Source organism: Falco peregrinus, chromosome 1, assembly GCF_023634155.1.
Source record: "Falco peregrinus isolate bFalPer1 chromosome 1, bFalPer1.pri, whole genome shotgun sequence".
Classification (NCBI taxonomy): domain Eukaryota; kingdom Metazoa; phylum Chordata; class Aves; order Falconiformes; family Falconidae; genus Falco; species Falco peregrinus.
The window spans coordinates 23,044,590-23,062,080 of NC_073721.1; the positions used below are offsets into that span (position 1 = coordinate 23,044,590).

At 47.2% G+C, this 17,491-nt stretch overlaps 1 protein-coding gene across 7 annotated transcripts in view; it reads left to right on the forward strand.

The window, feature by feature from the left end:
- PAPSS2 (3'-phosphoadenosine 5'-phosphosulfate synthase 2) overlaps nucleotides 1–17,491 on the forward strand; it is a 48,812-nt gene that overhangs the window by 28,496 nt on the left and 2,825 nt on the right. For 3 of the 7 annotated variants that reach the window (XM_055793783.1, XM_055793781.1, XM_055793784.1), the window contains 11 exons: nucleotides 4,910–5,128; nucleotides 5,884–5,989; nucleotides 8,145–8,380; nucleotides 9,119–9,257; nucleotides 9,521–9,639; nucleotides 9,763–9,876; nucleotides 10,317–10,428; nucleotides 13,862–14,067; nucleotides 15,061–15,196; nucleotides 16,000–16,268; nucleotides 17,024–17,253. In XM_055793783.1, the coding sequence (XP_055649758.1) occupies nucleotides 5,021–5,128; nucleotides 5,884–5,989; nucleotides 8,145–8,380; nucleotides 9,119–9,257; nucleotides 9,521–9,639; nucleotides 9,763–9,876; nucleotides 10,317–10,428; nucleotides 13,862–14,067; nucleotides 15,061–15,196; nucleotides 16,000–16,268; nucleotides 17,024–17,253 (1,775 nt within the window). In that variant the 5' untranslated portion in view covers nucleotides 4,910–5,020. Of the gene's footprint in view, nucleotides 1–506; nucleotides 2,793–4,909; nucleotides 5,129–5,883; nucleotides 5,990–7,025; nucleotides 7,865–8,144; nucleotides 8,381–9,118; nucleotides 9,258–9,520; nucleotides 9,640–9,762; nucleotides 9,877–10,316; nucleotides 10,429–13,861; nucleotides 14,068–15,060; nucleotides 15,197–15,999; nucleotides 16,269–17,023; nucleotides 17,254–17,491 lie in introns of those variants that run through there. The other 4 variants (XM_027794125.2, XM_027794128.2, XM_055793785.1 and 1 more) reach the window with 4 other exon arrangements.

Genomic DNA, 17,491 nt, shown 5'->3' on the forward strand with positions numbered 1-17,491 from the left:
AATTTCCAAGGGTAACTCCATCTTGGTGGGGTTTCCCCCTGGGAAGGAGTGGAGCTGATTTTGAATCATTTGTTGCCTTAGTCCATTAAATGAAATCAAACTCAAGTTTGGGAAAAGTGTATAGGTTTAGGGTTACAAGAGCTAAATCAGGACTTTAGAGACTCTGTTTCTCTATCATTCTTCAGTATGATCATTATCAAATCTTTGCTTCCACAGGCAAACCCCCTCTCTTTCCTCTCTTCCTCCTTTTGAAAATGGTTTTGCTTTTCTGCAGCAAATTATTCTTCTACAGAAGGTTTTTTCCCCCGTGTTGGTGATGGACACTTTATCTTCTCCATGATGTCAGCTCGTCCATTTGCAAGAGCAGCTGTGGGAATTGCCCTGATAGAAGAAAATAATTTTTTAAGGAAGTTCCATGAACACAATTTTTATGCGTTGAATTCAATGGACGGTACAAATGATTTTTTTTTTTTTTTTTTTTTACTATGATGGCAGGATTTGGTAGGAGTTTTTAAACAGTAAGTTGTATCAGTCTCTGGAGGCTTAAGCAAGTGCGTGACTTCAAACTTAAGAGCTGGCTTGATCATTTTATCGTTTTAAAAGCCTATTTTACCATTCACAAGTATGATCAGCTGAAAACATTTTGAAAGCCTCTACTTTTTTTTTTTTTTTCCCTCCTCCTAGAAAGATGTCCAGGCTGCAGTACCAAAATAGGGTGTGTATTAAATACTTGTCTGGAAAAAAATGAATCATATTCCTAATGATGTGAAATAGCCCTATAAATAAAAACGCAGCTGGGGGAGTCCTGACCCTACCCTCGCTGTTGGGTCAGGGTTTCCCCGGGGCTGTGAGCACTGCCAGCTGCCAGCTGGACGTTAACTGTGTTTGTATGAGGCTGGCCCTTGTGCTAAGTGAGCCGGACGTGTGACTAACATGCCCTGAATAGCACTGCGCTACAAGAGCATTTCTCTGCTGGCTTCATTCTTGGGCTGATCTGTGCTGTGTTTTTAGGAGGGAGTCCTCTGGGGTGGGATGTTGCTGCAGCTTGCCACGAGCTGTGGCTCTTGGACAGCTTCCAGTACCCTGCCTGTGCCAGCTACAGCAGGCAGCGATACTCCTGCAGTGGCAGAGGGGAATTAAGGGCACAATAAGGACATTGGTTTAGACCTTATTGGCCTTCATGATGACCAGCACCACTTTCTAATGACAAATATTTCCTCCTGCAACACTGGAGAGCTCTGCCTTCTGTGGATGGCTGAGCAAGGGTTGGCCTGAGAATGTTGTATGCACTTAGAGGATCTCTTGAATGTCCTGCTCAGCTCCCGTCCTTTATCCTTCATTTCCACCCCTCAGCTGTGGGATGTGGCACTCGTACTTGATACTCGCCCTGGTCGCGTTCGTTATGCAGCTGTGGAGATGCTGGCTAAAGAATGGGTAGGTGGGGCAGGAGGAGATGCTGTCTTGTGTCCTAAGGACCAGAGTTCATATGTACTTGAATTTCTGGTAGAAGATGGCAAATCATCTGTGTAATTTGTTGGTACAACCCTAAATGTTGTTCATCTAGTGTATTTTCTGTTAAATGTGCAGTGGTTCTGCTCCCCACAGATGTTGGCAGTGGTTGGGAGAGGTCCCACAGATATCGTGCATTTAGCTATCAGATGAGAGAGGAGAATGTACTCCCTGATAATACTTCCTCTCTGGATAGTCACGTGCAACTTTCAGTTTATGTGGGCAAGCACAGCTGCTCCCTTTTGGGGCCAAATACTTAAGAGCTGAGGGTGCTTTTTCAGATGCCACGAACAGTGGAAGCTCACTGATGTTTCCTGATTTTCAGCAGGTCTGTGCTATGGTGGACTCTCTTGTCTCAGAGGTCACATCTCTTTGTTCAGGAGGAGCACCAAGGAAAAGCCGGCTGCTTCTGTCTGCAACCCGCTTTCACAGAGCAGGGGAGTATCTTGTCCCCAGGGTGGCGGCCAAAAAACTTTCTTTCTTTTGGAAGCCAGGCCAGGAGACACTTGGCAGGTAGCTCAGTCAAACCTGATCTTAAATACACCAGAGAACTTGGTGTCTCCCAGTTTGTCAACTTTGTGAAAAGGTTCAGTAGGAGGGAAGGCCGAAAGCAGAGTTAGGATTTGGCTTCTTGGTCCACTGCAGCCTCAGTACAAGGTTTGGAGCCATGTCTTTATTTTTTTCTCATTTCCTGGATGATGTAAGACAGGGTGGGTTGAGCACTGAGATCATGCAGACGTGGTGAAATAGCAGATCTTCAAGGAAAGGAGAGAGCATGGCAGTGTCCTTAACCATCTGGCTCCCAGAGGCTGCATGGCTTTTTTTGTGGAGATGCTGCCAGGTCATTTTTTGCCTTGCTTGGAGCTTTGTTTGGGGCTGAATTATAGGCAAGAGGTTCTTCTCCCAAACCTTGCTTCTTTGATCTAGATTATTGCAAGGAATGCTTACCACTGTCCCTAAATTATGTGGACTGTGTGGCCCAACATCCAGGTGTGAGTGTGTTGTGATGATGATTGGATTATCTCTTTTAATTATGATTGGTTTATGATGATGAGGTTAAAAGCTGAGAATAAAATTGGTAGGGTAGCCCTGCATCTGATTAAACCCCATGCACCACTTATCTCTGGCTTCCAATGGTCTTGCAGTATATGCTGTTCCTAGATGAAGTTTCTCCAAGGTTTGCTCTTGGGCCATTGTAGCCTGTTTTTGGTGGTGCCTTCACTCCATTTGATCGTGCTTCAGCTCTGGATTCGCAAGCCATGTCCCAGCTGGTGGATGATTAGGTGAGAAGTCCGTGTTTCCTGCTGAACAGTCTGTTCCCGGCCAAGCAAGCTGCCAGCCCAGCCGTCTGCCGCATGCTCGTGTTTCTCTCAGTCTTTTTTAACTTTTGGCATAGCTGGCGACAAGAATTTGAGTTGGCATGGGGCAAGCAGTTGCTCAGGGTTAGGAAGAGTTTACAGGCAAGATTATTAACACAGCAGAAAAATCAGAGGGATTTGGTGCTGTCTGGAGGCCCCAGCAGATAGGAGAGATCTGACAGAATTGCTGAATTGCAAAAATGCCCTTAGTGATGCTTTCCCAAGCTCCAGAAGAAGCCAGCATGCAAAACAAAAGCTCCGAGATGCATGCATAGTGCAGATTTACGGCGCAGCAACACGTGCTTTTAACAAAACCATGTTGTTAAGTCAGCCACGTAGGAGTGTGTTAGTTCCTGCATCTTCCCGAGGCTCGGATGTTACCGTAGTTAATCTCCTGCAGGACAGATCCAGCAGATCAACATTTTGGAAAAGCAAGTGTGCGGCTGGAGTTCATCCTGATGCAGAGGATATGAAAGAGAGATTTGAGGTGTGCAGGTTCATTTCTCTACGCAGAAATACCAGTCTTGTCTGTTGTGGTTTGCGAACAAATTGCAAAGTACCCATTTCACGTTTCTTGGAGTGCTCCACTTGAGAGGTGTATAACCACTGGGCAGGTGATACACTGCAGCAGGGAAGGTTTTGCTGCAGGGCAGAGCGGTGGCAAGTTGTTAGGAAGGTGAGTTTGGGCACTCGTGCTTTGCTGAGTGCCCTTGGCCAGGCGACACATAATTTCAGAGCTGTGCCAGAGCTCAACCAGGAGTAAACACAGCAGAAACACACCCATGCGTCTTGAGAGAAGGGATTATTTTTGTCAGCTGGATCTTCTGTGTGTGCTCATTTAGTCTCACTGCCAAACCCTGAACCCCTGGAGACAGGTGAAAATTAAACCACGGTAGTGCTGTCTCACCTTTGCAAGCTCACAATGTTAAGCCAGACTTTTGACAATGCCCTGCAAAAAAACCAAAATAGAACAAAACCCCAAAACCAAATCTTGGGCTACTTACCTTTTATTTCCTGAATCACTTACCTTTTATTTTCTGAGGATGTGTTGGGCTCACTCACTTTTTCAGGGTCAGGTCTAGAGAGGTTTTCATTTTTTGCTTTTGTTTTGCTGTGGTACCTAGGCTCTGTGTTTCAGACGGTGTCTTGTCCATCCACTACACTCCAACCCCCCAGTAATTGATTTTATCCTTTGAAATGACCGTGGAAGGGAGAAGCGGTGTCAGGGACCCACCCTGGTGGCTGCGGCAACAAAAAAGGGAAGTCAGAATCCTGGAGTGGGTACTGGAGGTGGCTGAGACAACAACCCCGAAAACCTTTTTTTAGTCCAGGACTTACTGTCAAGTTGTGCAGTGGTGGCATGGGGTGGGGACTGGTCAGCTTGGGCCAGCTCTGGAGCAATTGCTTCTCCCTCCCAGAGCTTCCTCCTGTGGAATCTCGCAGTTGTGGCACCGATGTTGAGGTTTGCCGAGAGTTAACCTTGAAGCTGAGTTTTATGATCATTATTGTGATTATTTTGGACACAGCTATTCTTACCAGTATGTTAAAAATGTTCTGGAGTGGAGTGGCTGTTCTGTGTGCCCACAAGCAATTGCAGATGGCAAATTTGCAGGCATAAAGAGGCTAATTTTGGAGCCTTTTACTAAAACTGAATTGAAAATGGGCGTGAAATTCTGAATACAGTTTTAAATCTCTGTGATGGGAGATTGGTCTTTACTGGGATGCTGGTCTCTCTGAAAGTTAGTAATGAAAACAGGTGAGGAGAGGAGGGTATTTTTCCTCTTCTGTTATGGAGTAACTTTCACTCACATTTCTGTGCAGGCAGAGTCCTCTCTTGCATACAAAATACCCAAGTCTCCAGTGAATGCTTATACCTTTACTGAATCATGTTAAAGTGTTAATGGCCCTGCAAGCAGATGGGGGGGGGGGAGGGGGGCGGGCAAAGAAACTATGTATTTTGCTAACACATTTAAAAGTGACCTTTTACTTTATTGTCTCTCCCGTTCCTCTTTTTAATTTTTTTTTTCTTCGATAAATGAAAGATAATCGCTTCCCTGCTGTGACTTCAGATGTAGAAATATTTACATAGCGAGAAGTAAATCATGGGAAAGCCGAGACCCACTCTCGTACTGATGACATGAAACAGATAAACTATGGTCCTGCAGAATCTGGCTGTGGAGAAAACGTTTATATCCTCAGACCCTCCTGAGACTTTTCCTCTGGATGCCTCAGTTGGAAGTGTAATCCTCACAATTAATAAGGTCTCATATGTGCAAAAAATCTTTGTCAAAGTATTGTTGCTGGAGCTGCAGGGCACAGATGAGCTGTTTTAGTCTGTGTCCCAGCAGAGAGGCTGGGGCTGCTCTGCCCGCAGTGGGTCAGTGTTAGGAAGCACCAAAATTCAAGCCTGCGGCTCAGCATTGTGCTGGTCCCTTGTTTGCGCCAGGAGTGCATGTGTGCATGTTGGGTGGTGGTTTCTGTGATCCCACCATCTTCCCCGGCTGGGTCCTGGCCCTGTTGTGTTGCCGCTTCTTGCCTCAGCTGCAATTATTAAGCAGCCGTGTTACATTGAACACGGAAAATAAATTAGCACCTAAGTTGCTTTTGTTTTGCAAGCATAATTAAAATAATAGGGGAGTCTGCCTATATTTTAAAATGCCAAAGAGGCAGGGAGTGTGCTGCCTGTGTCTCTGCAGGACTCAGTGTCCTCCCCTGCCTGCTCGCGGGTGTATCAGTCACCTGGCAGCACTCCTGCAGCAAAGCAAGTCACCTGCTGCCGCTGCCAGCAGTGACAGACACAAAGGCATTGCCATCAGAAGCACTCCAACAAGTCTGCATTGTTCAGACAGAAATCCAACTTACACCAAAGTACCAAGCTGCCAAAGTTCGCTGCAATGGCCCATGCAGATTTTTAATGAATTTGCATTTCTCTCCTTTATATTAGTCCCAGCTGAGATTTTCTTTTGTACCCACAGCAATGAGGTAACAAAAGTGTTTTGTTTTGCTTTTTCATCAGGGATCAACCAATGTGGTTTACCAAGCCCATCATGTCAGCAGGAGTAAGAGAGGACAAGTCGTTGGTACCAGGGGTGGATTTCGAGGCTGCACCGTTTGGCTAACAGGTATTTTGTCTAGGCGTGAAAGTGTGGCTTAATGTGTGAAACCCACCTGCATACATGAGTATGGCTCAGAGGTGGAGATTGGGGATCCACAGGAAACGTCAGCATTCCTTTTGAGCTGGGAATTGCAAAACATTTACACGTGGGAAACACTGACACGCAGTGCTGGCACAGCAAGATATTCTCCCTGGAAGCTACTGCCCATAACTAATGTTTTTATGAATTTCACAGCTGTTATCAGGCTCCTTTGAACATGTCAGAAGCCCTAAGGGTTGCACTTGTTGTTCCCAAGTGTGTAGCTGAGGAAGCTTTGGCTCAAATCCAGCCAGTCCTTGACAGTGAAACATGCCCAGGGTTGTCCAAAACAGCATGTGGATGTTTTCCTTTTGAGTCAGTGGGAAGTTCATTAGACACCTAGGTTTACTGTGTTTAAAGTGACCTTGTGAGCAGCACAAGGCAGTTGTCTCGTCTGAAGACTCCCAGAGAGTGAGTCACACTGGAAGCAATTCCTTGCTCAGCCCTTACAGGTTTCTTCTGTTATTTCTTGGTTTGTATGCCTTCCGATGTGTTGCCCTTCTCTTCTGCTTTGAAAGATTGTTTGGGGATTAGGGGCTGCTAGAAATGACAATTGCATTTAATTTGCTCCACTAATATTTATACAACTCTGTCTTTTGCCACTTGTCCAGCTGTTTCTTTGCTTATTAAATATTGGCATTTCCTTTGACTGCCCGAAGATGTTGAAAGGCATACATGGAAGGGTTTGTAAAGCCATTCTAATTTGCCTTCGTATCAGCTTATGTCCTAGATGTTGTATTAAAACACATTTCTATTTTGTTCCCTCTTCAGTTTCGAAAAGAAGGCCAACACCTAATCTGCTTTAATAAAATTTCTGAAGCCAAAAAGCCTATCCAAGGCAATTTCTGTCTTTTGTGAATATTGCTCAGAAATCTTCTGTCTGAAAGGGTTGAGCTTCTCTGTCTGGTGGTTATTCTTGGAAGTAGACAGTGGTGTCCTAACTTCTTACCAGTTTCATTTTAAGAGACTCTATGGAAGGACATTGCATTGCATGGACTGTACGGATTAAATGGAAGGGCATTTGGATGGCCTACATTGCCATCTCAGGAGAACTGAGTTAAGTCTGTTGTACTACAAAAACCGAAGGCACAACCAGCAGGATTCATCTCTGCCCAACCAGGTTTCCTTTCCAGCGCAAACATGGCTGTTCTGCATCAGACCAAAAGTCCACCTCGCCCAGAGTCTTGTCTGCATGAGTGGTCAATAGTAGGTGCCATGCAAAGGATATAAAAACAGGTGGCAGGTGGTGCTCTCTCCATAGGAGATTCTCCAAGGCTAAGTGTTTCTTGAGACAAGTGTGGTGTTTGGACTCTCCTAAGTCAAGGTCCTCTTCCATCTTAAGGAGTTTTCAACACACGGATCCCCACCCAAGGGAAATTTTTGGTGCCTCAGGTGCGCTTGCCACTTTCTGACACAGCCAGTAGCTAGTGCTTTTTGTGCAAGTGAATGGAGCTGGGATGGGAAACCACCACCTTGTTTTGGATTGTTGTCTTTCTGGCTAATGACTCCCGGAGACGTGGGCAACTGAAGATGTGCTGTTTGTCTACACAATAATCCTGCTCCTGCCAGCATGGATCTGTGGGTGCTGCTCCTGCAGAAGGAAGTGTCTGTGGATGCAGAGGGCCCCCCGTCCCATCCCACACAGCTGTGACAAGAATGTCTCCTTGGGTTCAGTCTGGGAGAGCAGTTTGCTGTTCATAGGGCGAACCAGAGGAGGAAGAGGAAGATGCTCAGGGAGTTACAGGCAACAGCATCCTTTCAAGCTTCCCTTACTTACTGGTACCTACCATGGGCCAGCAAGAGGTACTTTTATGGCACTGCTGGGTTGAGCCCTTCCAGATGTTGGGATACAGCAGCTTTTCTCGTGCCATTAGTGTCACCCCTTCAATAAGAAGGGTTGAGCAGGGCTCTGTGTAGTAACTGTGTGCTAAAAAGATTAATCCAACTGCCCTACCTCATTCCTTCCTAAAACAACTTCAGAGAGAAGGAGTTTAGTTGCCAGCGTCCCAGGAGGTACTGTGTTACACTTTCATTTCCACTCTTTTGGCCTCAGACCTGACCGTCCCTTTTCTGTCTCCAACAGGTCTTTCTGGAGCTGGCAAGACAACCATTGGCTTTGCTTTGGAAGAGTACTTGGTCTCTCATGGCATCCCTTGCTATTCCCTGGATGGTGATAATGTTCGCCATGGCTTGAATAAAAACTTGGGGTTTTCGGCTGGGGACCGCGAGGAGAACATCCGCCGCATTGCAGAGGTGGCCAAGCTGTTTGCTGATGCTGGGCTTGTCTGCATAACTAGTTTCATTTCTCCTTTTACAAAGGTAAACTCACTGCATGATATTCTGCTCTTTTCTGGGCAGCCTTGATCTCGTGATTGTTCTTAGGGAAGGGAGATTTACGTAGAGGACTTCCTATATATGCCATCAGATGCTCCTTCTGACTTCTCTGTTCTTTTGGAAAATGCCACCAATACACAGAACTATACACAATCAGTACAGATTTCTGGAGGGCAGTTTGATGTGACCTCTTTGAATAATTTCAGTGTTACTTATTAAAAGCAAAGAGGAGTTTAAAATCTCCCTGCAGAGGCTCCTATTATTAACTCGTTAGGAGGCAGAAAAGAGGCATAGAAACAATAGCCTGTCATAGTGCTATCACTGCTCTGAAGAAGTATTGGTTGTGTTTTTACGCTTCCTGAGAATACCAAGTAGCTGCTATTATCAAGCTGATACAAGCAGTTCCTTTTTTTCGACACAGGGCAGATGATTATTCACATTCTAAAGTTCTGCTGTCCTGCTCAGTGAAGAGATCTTCTTGATGTTTCACATGGCAACAGCTGATAATAGATCGAAGTTGTAGATTTTAAAATTATTTTTCTTAATTATATTTAAAGAAATGGAGTAAAGGGACATGAAAAACCCTTATTAGAATTAGCGTAAATTTAATATATCTATACCAGAGATTAATTTATCTGTGTTGAATTCCAGGGCACGTCATGTAGTGGGAAGGTGCTTGCTGCAGTTCAGACACGAATGATTTTCCCTTCTTTCTTCTAACAGGATCGTCAAAATGCACGGAAAATTCATGAGGCAGCTGGACTTCCTTTCTTTGAAATCTTTGTAGATGCTCCTCTAAATGTTTGTGAAAGCAGAGATGTGAAGGGCTTGTACAAAAAGGCAAGAGCTGGAGAGATCAAAGGTATGGAAGAGTGAGCTCTTATTTTGCCTTTTGCTTTCCAATGTGTTGGATAGATTCTTGTTGCAGCTCTGCATGTAGAGGTGGGTTACTAAAGGCTCTTTATAGAACACAACAGTATCCTGTTTCCCTAATCTCACTGTCATGAGTGTCACTTACAGTACCCCGTATGGTTGAATGCTTGCTTGTTGTTTGTACAGCGTTGTTGGCTCTAGGGCACCGAGTATTACATTAAATAAATTTAGTTTGGGTTTAATTGTCTGTAGGATTCACGGGGATTGACTCAGAGTATGAGAAGCCTGAATCTCCTGAACTAGTGTTGAAAACGAATGTTGCGTCGGTGTCTGAATGTATTCAGCAGGTTGTGGAGCTCCTCCAGACACAAGTAGGTCATTTTTATGCCACCACCGCCAGCAGCTTTGTAAACGTGCTTTCAGATACTGGCTCTTTGGTGTGCACTTAAAAACCAACATGCTACTTACAGTTGCTCTCTGTCTCTCTCTTTCAGAATATAGTGCCTCACAGCTCAATTAAGGATGTTCTTGAGCTATTTGTACCTGAAAATAAACTCAGTAGTGTCCGAGCTGAAGCAGAGATGCTGCCATCCGTCGAGATCACTAAGGTATCGTCACGCATAGATGCTGTGCTGTGATTCAGTCATTATTTAGCTGTTGAAAGGGTAGAAGTTTCGACAAGGGTGTTGCTGTAGGGGGCTATGTTCTTCTGATGGCTGTGTTCTTCTGTGGCTGTGGTTTCTGGCGAGCTGAAGTGCGGTCCTGATCCTCAGCCATTTTCTGCTGTGTCTCCACCCTGTGCTGTAGCAAGCCCAGGCTGTCAGTCTCCTTCGTTGCGTTAGTACAGCCCTGCAAGCAGTTGTGCTATGAAAGTATGTGAGTCTGGCTTACTAAACCCCCAAACTAACCCCCAGTGGCTTTCTCCCCCTTCATGAATGTCCTGTATTTGCAGCAAAACAAATGTGAGCGCTGTTGCAGCAGAAGGGAAGGAAAAACAACCTCTGAGTGTGACCTGGTGACAGGAGTGCCATTTGGGTTTGTTTTGCAGCTGGATCTGCAGTGGGTGCAGGTGCTGAGTGAAGGCTGGGCCACTCCGCTGACCGGATTCATGCGCGAGGCAGAGTACTTGCAAGTGATCCATTTTGGCACCCTGCTGAATGGTACGAATCCCCACGCTTTGCGTTAACGCTGGCTGCCAAGCTGCTGCGGGACACGGTGCTTACCCTGCCATGGCTCGGCAGGCAGCCGTACAGAAAAGCTTAATGCTTGGCTGTGTTGTCCTTCTTTCTTCTCACGTGTTAAATGCAAGAGCTAATAAAGGACCAACAGGGGCCAGGAAGCCAGGCTGCAAAGGTTACGAAAGGTGACAAAGTTCACTGTACTATGGCCAGGGCCCTGGCTCACAGCTTTGATACCTTGCACAGTGCCAGTCCAACGGTTCAGGAGCCATTGTGTAGCTCTTTTCATGCTCTGTTATACCAGGATAAATAAAGATGCAAACCCAAAGCCAAGAAAGCAGGGAGGCTGCCAGGCTAAATTCGAGGTGGGAGGAGAAGACAGCTGTTCCTTGGAAACAGGAGCAGAGCCTCATTTCACTCTTTTTTTCTTCCCGTTTTCCTGCTTATCCATTACCGTAATGTGAAATAGATCAGGTTTATCTATCCATTAGCAGCATGTTAGAGGTGCTTCATCCCTAGAAAAGGTAGAGTATTCAGGCAGTGATCATCTCAGCTGTAGATGAGACCAGGGTGGTAGATATTTCTGTCCTCTTTTTCAGCTGTAGATGCTGTTGCTGTGACTTCACATGCACACAGGGTGCTCACTTTGAGTTTTGTAAACTTGAGAGCCATCTCTGGCCTCAGGGATTTGGGATCTCGATGAGCAAGTCCCTTTCAATCTTGCCCTCCTTCTAGAGATTCCCATGGTCATGTGGGGCAGGGGCAGTGATTTGCTGCTGTTCCTAGGATTTGGGCACCATGCAGCAGGTGCAAAGCTCAGGACTGCTTGCTTTGGACTGGAGGAGTGTCAGGGTGGGGGGAGGCTTCTGCTTTTGGACATGTCATAGCCTTTTACCTCCTGCCTGGTGTGCAAACAGTGTTCAAAAGCATATGTCCTTCTTATCAGACCCCGATCTGTGGTCCTTGAGCTGCCTGTTGTGCCTGACAAGGTTGCAGAGGAGCCCTGTAATGACCACATTGCTCCAGAGCTCTGCACTTTGTGCCGGGGGCTCATCTCAGACATCTGTTCTTCTGTTGCCCACCCCTCCCCCCCAGCCTGTCGTCAGGACTGAGCACAGCTCCTCTGGGGTCCATGGGCATTCATTCAGGATTTGTAGAGCCCCGCAGTATCAGGGACAAAGCTCAGGACACCAGCTTTTGGAGGGAGATGAATTCTCTAGAGCAAGCTCTTTGTAGTAGAGGGCATCAACATCAGTACCCAGTCCACCTTGTCTCTACAGAGACTCCAAACTCAACATCTGCGAGGTCAGGCCCACAGGATGACATCTAGGTAGGAAGGAGAACATCCCTGGTTTGCTTAGAAGAGCTTTAGGAAACAGTGGAGGGTTTCCATCTCATGGTGCCAAGGCTGGGGTGCAGCGTTGCCAAAGAGACGTTTGAGGCTGGTCTTTCCAGAGTCATTGGTCCAGCCCTTTTCTCCTGGGGTGCAGGTGATGTTTTGGGCAGCTCCAGCTGTGCCTGGAAGGGTTGCAATTTGGTGGACTTGTACAAGTTCATGCTCCTCTTGCTTGGACTTTGAGCGGCAAATCCCACCTTGATATTTCCAACAGTTGGGTGGATGAGGTGCTTTGTGTAGAGGCGTGATGGCCACCAGGAAGAAAGGTGGATCTGCTCATCGTAGGGCAGCCAGCAGGAGTGCCGCAGAGTCTCCAGCACTCAGCGCTCTGCGACATGTGCCTCTGTTGGGACAGGGTGACAGTGAGAGCGCAGGTGCAGTACGTGGCTCCTGGCCAATGCGACCCATGCTGGACGGGCGAGCACCAGAGAGGCTGGGGCAGCACCCTGGGGCACCATGGCCGTGCCAGCAGGCACCCTGCCTGTGGTTAGGCGGTGCTTGCTGGAGGTTTTAAATGAGCAGCTTTGGTTCTTGAAATGGCTACTGTAACTGCTGCCCGTGAGTGTTAATTATCTTAATTGTGTTTGTATTCTCCCAGGAAGGAATCGCTTTGTAGCTGGTATGTATGTAAACTGTTCTTAGGCTGTACAGAAATTACTCCAATCTAGATTTTTTTGCTATAAATAATTTTTTGAGACTTAAAAAAAATATATAAAAAATAATAAGACTAAACACAGCCACGGCCGTGATTCAGCCAGTTAAAGTGGCACGGCATACCCCGTGTCCTACCGACCAGTCTTCAAAAAAATCCCAATTGTGTAATTTTGTAATTGCCTTTGCTGAAGTGATTTATCTTTTTTAACGCTGCACCTTGCATTTGGAAATGAAGAATGAAGAATCTCCGTTTCAGCATCATTATTTGGTTTCATAATTCAGCTTTTTCCATGCTGCCTTTGTTGACTGATCACTGGTTAATATAATGTAAATGTGCAAAGTTGATATTGATTGGATCCCATGTGACTATAGCTGTGATTATTCATGAAGGTGCTTGAAATTGCTGTCTGGCAGACGAGTGATACCTAGTTGTGAATTAAAAGTAAATGCAAACGTTTTAATAAAGATTTTAAAAAAATCTACATCATAGTCGAAATCCTCAAATGAAGACTCTCAAGAGTCCAAAATTATTTCAGTCAGATCAGAACAAATTGAATCCGTGATTTGTTCATTCTTGTTTGTGAATGGAAACCCACAGGAGAGACTGATTCTTCTATATTAATACCAGGATATCCAAGGAGAAATGAGAAGACCTTAGTGGAGGACTGGGAAATTGGGGGAGTGGGGGGGAAACCAACATGACTTTGAGGTATTTAGGGACAGTGCTGAAATTAGAAACTACAGGTGCAAATGCAGACTTGCTGTGCACACACAGAAAACGGAATACAAATGGACTTTGCAGAGATGGAAAGGAGGAGGAGTAACAGTATAGAGATATCCAGGGAAAAAAAAGTAACAAAGCAAAGCATGACAGTATTTTTCCCGTTGGAAGAGGCAGTTCAGGAGGTGTGCAGGGAATGAGATGCCCCAGGGAACACCAAGTTGGAGCTATCTTAATACAGGTTGTTCTCCTGGCAGAGGAGGTAGGGGTTATATCCAGGTTTGCATTTTCCAAGTACGTTTGAATTTTTCAGAGACTTTACAACAAGCTAACTGGAGATGAACCAATCTTCCCAGGGAGATAGAGTACAGAAAGTAATGAAATGCTCCAGGTGCCTTTCAGACATCTCTGGCCCAAAGATAAGGAGCTTTTTGTATTCCACTAACACTGCTATTTATTAGCGGTGCAGAAAAAAATGGGGCAATGAATAAATTTACATGACCAATGGTGAATCCCCAGTCTATACTGGAGAACTTGGCTCTCTGAAGGCAGAATGTGTGCCTCTGAAAACCTCGGTTTACTCGGTGCCCAAGACCAGTGCCCGGGGCTGGAGTCATGTTGAAATCCTCCCCATCTCTTGCCAGATGGCGTTGTCAACCTGAGCATCCCCATCGTGCTGCCCATCTCCACAGAGGACAAGGAGCGGCTGGAGGGCTGCGAGGCGCTGGCCCTCAGCTATGCAGGGCGGAGGGTGGCCGTCCTGAAGAACCCCGAGTACTTCGAGCACAGGAAGGAGGAGCGCTGCGCTCGCGTCTGGGGCACCACATGTGTGAAGCACCCGCACGTCAAGGTAGGTTTGTTCCCTTGCTGCTCTGGGAAACCTGGCCAGGATGGGAAATGCAAGCAAGGGCTGGAGAACTGAACTTTTCCAAGGTTTCGAGGGCCATGGGTCTTCTATCTGCTCTCCAAGCTGAACTTTCTGGGAACCATCATGTCCCAAGCAGGCAGGACTGAATTTTTAGGCTTACAAGTTAACACTGTGATTGCTGCTTAACAAGAACATCAGATAACAAGCACAAGCTGAAAGGGAAAATGAGTTTGCTGCTGAAGAGCTGCTTCTTTCATTCAGATACCTTCACCAGTGTGCCTACATCCAAACATTTTTAGTGTGTCACCAGCTTAGCCCCCAAACTTTTCCTGCCCTTGGGGTATGATGATCTCAGTGATGCTGCCAAACACTAATGCTGCAGATTGCTAATTTGTGCTCCTTTTAGCTCCATTTTACTCCTCGATTTGGCTGTTTCCTGCAGGCAGCCACAAGGGTGTTATATCTTTATGGCTTATCCCTTCCCGCTTACTCTAGAAAGGGAGAGCTCCAGGTTACACCAAGTGACTTGAGCTGTTTGCTTAAAAAGGCTAAAGCTGTGTTAATTCTTTTCCCCTATCTTAAAATACCTCTTTTAATTATTCAACAGCAGTTGCTTACCTTGCAGCAGGCTTATTCCTCCTGCATATTTCCAGGAGGAAGGAGCAAAGAGTGAGGTGGTGGAAGGTCTTGTGCCATAACCTGTAGACCCCCGGCTACCTGAGGTCCAGCACCCGGCTGGGTGCAGTGGTGGGGATTCGGTGGCTGATGCCTGGCTTTATGGGGGCTGTGCTGCTCATGGCATTCAGTTCACGTGGTCACTGTACATAAGAATGTTTTCTGCCTACAATGTGCTGAATGAGAAGGGAAGATAACCCTACAAGCAGAGTCAAGCCTACCATTTTTCAAAGGAGACTGGGAAAGGGAAGAGGATGTATTTTGCTGTCCCCTGCATAATGCATGTGGGGTAACTTACAGATGGTGATGGAGAGTGGAGACTGGCTGGTTGGTGGAGACCTCCTCGTGCTGGAGAAGATCAAATGGAATGATGGGCTGGACCAGTACCGCCTGACACCACTTGCTCTCAAGCAGAAGTTTAGAGAAATGAATGCTGGTGAGTACCCTGGGTTAGCACAGGTGACGTGGCTCTTCTTGCCCTGCCTGTCGCAGGGAGATTTGTGTGATCTGTGATCACTTGCTCTCAAGCTCACTGCACTTGCCAAATAGCTTCTGTATGCTCCAAAATGGAACTGCTCCAGTGGGTGAGCAGTAAGAGGGATGCAGGGCACAGCACAAAAAGTGGTGCAGGGTCTCCTTGGTGGAGGATGGTGCTTGTGACGGGCCGCGTTCTCAATAAGCCTCTCTGAGCATGGGACTGGAAAGCAGTAACATCCTGCTCGTGTCCTCCCTGGCCAGTCGGAGCCCCCCTTTCCGCACTTTGGGCATTTAAAGCCCTGCGCTGATGTGCTTGGCCTTCACGCCTGGGGGACAACTCAGGTGTCTTCTCCCAGATGTCTGCCCCAGAAGGCTGGCAGGTGTCAGACACACCCTCACTTTGGGGAGAGAGTGTTGGCCTTCCTGAAGGTGCCATTGAGCTTGGAGAGGTGGCAGGTCACTTAAGAATTCGGTGGAGGTGCCCAGTGGTATGTAAAAACATTGTAGGAGAGCTGATAGGGCTGAAATGGACCCCGAGGGAAGCATGTGCAATGAAAATAAACTTGGCAGAGCGATGAAGAGGCACTGTACATGTATAAAACACTCATCTGAGGTATTTAAGGCCTCACTCATGTGAAGATAGGACGCACATCTTATGACGTATGTAGCTTATGACCGTGTCAAAATGTATAGTGTGTAAATGAAGCTGCAGGGTCTGATGGTCAGCACAAGCCTGTGACCCTCTGAATCTTTCCCTTTTAGATGCTGTCTTCGCATTTCAGCTGCGCAACCCTGTCCACAACGGGCACGCGCTGCTCATGCAGGACACGAGGTGCCAGCTTTTGGAGAGGGGTTACAAAAACCCTGTGCTTCTCCTGCACCCTCTGGGAGGATGGACCAAAGATGACGATGTCCCACTGGAGTGGCGGATGAAGCAGCACGCAGCAGTACTGGAGGAGCAAGTCCTGGACCCCAAGTCGACCATCGTTGCCATCTTCCCTTCTCCCATGCTCTACGCTGGCCCCACAGAGGTAACGTAGCCATCGGCTGCTTACTGCAGCGAGGCGTGAAGCCTGGCCGTGGGGCTGCCTGCTGCCAGCCCGCCCTGCCCATGCAGCTCCAGAAAGACACAGGGAAGGGAGTCAGTGGCCATTGCCTCACTGTTAGCTCCCTCCATGGATTGCCTGCAGGTTGTTGGGGCAGCCGTCTCCCTGCAGAGCTTGCCTCCATGGGCTCCAGTGCTTTCAAAAACTGTGTGGAGACCTGGAGAGAACGGGGCTAGAAACAGACTTCACTGCTGTGACCTTTTTCTCTCTTGGGCAGGGTTGTTCATTTGTTTGCTGCCAGTGGTTTCCCTTCTGGCCCTAAATTAGTGGGATGAAAGTGGTAGGCACTCAACTTCCCTCGAAGGAGAGGGATGCTTGGGCAGCCGTTGCCTGCGTCGGACTCAACAGCTGGTGGGCACTGTCTTCACATGTTCAAAAAGCAAACCGCTACCTCCACTTGCTGCCAGATTGGAACAGGACCAGTTCCCATCCGCAGTGTTTCCCTTGAAATACATGTCCTTAGGAGAACTGTGACGTTGCATCAGGTCCAAGCAGGGAAGGTGATTCTGGGCAGTCTGATTGCTATGAGAAACTGCAGCAAGGCTGCTGACACAGCTCCTTCCTTCCTTCCTTCCTTCCTTCCTGCATGTGGATTGCCAGGATCTCTTTTGCAGGTTGGAGCGGACGGCTCGGTTGCTGCTCAGCCCTCAGCCCACGCTCCTTGTGCCTCTCCTTCGTAGGTGCAGTGGCACTGCAGAGCTCGCATGATTGCTGGGGCCAATTTCTACATTGTGGGGCGCGACCCTGCAGGCATGCCTCATCCTGAGACCAAGAAGGACCTCTATGAGCCCACGCAGGGAGGGAAGGTCCTCAGCATGGCGCCGGGCCTGACTTCAGTGGAAATTGTCCCCTTCCGGGTGGCTGCTTACAATAAACTGAAAAGGGCCATGGATTTTTATGACCCAAACAGGTAATGCAGGCAGCAGCGTCACTGTTTCTTCAGCCTACGCAGTGCACGTGGTTTGTGATTGCATCCCTCTTGTAGCTTTCCAGAGGAGAGGGAAAAGCAGTTGGTGCTCCTCTTAAGGAGAGGAATGGCCAAAGAACCTGTGAAAACCACCCACTTTCCCCTCTGAGAGCTGACGTCACCTCAAGGATGGGTCACATGAAACTAAAGATGTGCATTTTTAGACACCAGGGAGGATAAG